Below are 1,375 nucleotides of genomic sequence, written 5' to 3' on the forward strand. Positions count from 1 at the left end.
TCTTTCTTTCTTTCTTTCCTTCTTTCTCTCTCTCTCTCTCTCTCTTTCTTTCCCCTTCCTTCCTTCCTTCCTTCCTTCCTTCCTTCCTTCCTTCCTGCCTGCATTTTAGACAAGTCATTCTATTTTCTCCTTTCTTTCCCCTTCCTTCCTTCCTTCCTTCCTTCCTGCCTGCATTTTAGACAAGTCATTCTATTTTCTCCTGGTTTACAAGGTTTTTGCTGAGAATCCACTGATAGTCTAATGAGGGTGTTCTTATAGGTAAGTTGATGCTTTTCTCTTGCTGCTTTTAAAATTCTCTACCTCTTTAACTTTTTTTATTGTTTTAATTGACCCTTGTAATTGTGTATGCTCATGGGGCATAATCCGATTTTTTTCTTTTTTTTTTTTTTACTGTGAGTATATTTTATTTACTCATTTTTGTTTACAACTGAAACTCTGGAAATTCAAAATTAACATCCTTGTCCTTGAGCTTCTTATAGACGCCAGAAAAAGTTTCAACCGTGTGTTCCTCAGTGTGCTGCTGTGCTTTGTCCAAGTGCACCTTTAAGAGCTGGCTGCCATCTAGTTTCACACGGATTCTCTTGCCCACAATTTCACTGGGGATGACCAAGTCCTCAAGGAGGGCATCGTGCACGGCTGTCGGCGTGCAGCTCCTGGGATGCTTTTGCTTATTTTTTGTATGGCTTTTTCGAGTTGGCTTTGGCAGAATTCTCCTCTGAACAGTAAAGAGAACGTGGTTCCCACTGAACTTTTTCTCCAGTTCGCATACTAGCCGGACCTGGATTTTCTGGAAGGATTTCAGTTGAGGAACCGGAACAAAGATTTATGATAGCTTTCCGACCACCACCAGCCTCAACTTCCCTGGCCGCTGTGGTGTTCAGCTCCTGCAGCTGAGCCTTCAGGTCCGAGCTCATCTCCAGCTCCAGCAGCGCCTGGGAGATGCTGGACTCGAACTCGTCCGGCTTCTCGCACTTGGGCTTCACCATCTTGGCGCTCCAGCCGAACATGGCTTCTCCTTGTTGAGCACCGGCTTAGGAAGAGCACAATCTGATGATTTAATGCATATATATGCTGTATAATGATCATATCAGGGTAGTTAATGTACTCATTACCCCATGCATTTATCATTTCTTTGTGGAAAAACATTCAAAAGCCTCTCCTCTAGCTATTATGTAAGATATAAAACCTTATATATAGTCACCCTACTGTGCAATAGAACACCAGAACTTATTCCTCATGTCTAATTGTAATTTCCTACACGTTGGCCAGTCTTTCCCTGTTTTCCCTTCCCATGTCCCCTTCCCAGTGTCTGGTAACCCCTGTTCTACTCTCTGTCTCTGTAAGGTCAACTTTTTTTTTTTTTTTTTTTCTCCCA

General features: G+C 42.8%; 1 protein-coding gene across 1 annotated transcript; it reads right to left on the reverse strand.

Moving 5' to 3' along the window:
- Window positions 1–399: 399 nt before the first annotated feature.
- On the reverse strand, window positions 400–1,007 carry LOC103581776 (40S ribosomal protein S7-like). Its single transcript, XM_008563529.1, is given in 2 exon segments — window positions 400–823; window positions 825–1,007. Coding segments are annotated over 2 exon segments (585 nt in total). The 3' UTR covers window positions 400–421.
- Window positions 1,008–1,375: the final 368 nt, after the last annotated feature.

Source organism: Galeopterus variegatus, unplaced genomic scaffold (assembly GCF_000696425.1).
Source record: "Galeopterus variegatus unplaced genomic scaffold, G_variegatus-3.0.2 Scaffold13914, whole genome shotgun sequence".
In the NCBI taxonomy this organism is placed as follows: Eukaryota; Metazoa; Chordata; class Mammalia; order Dermoptera; family Cynocephalidae; genus Galeopterus; species Galeopterus variegatus.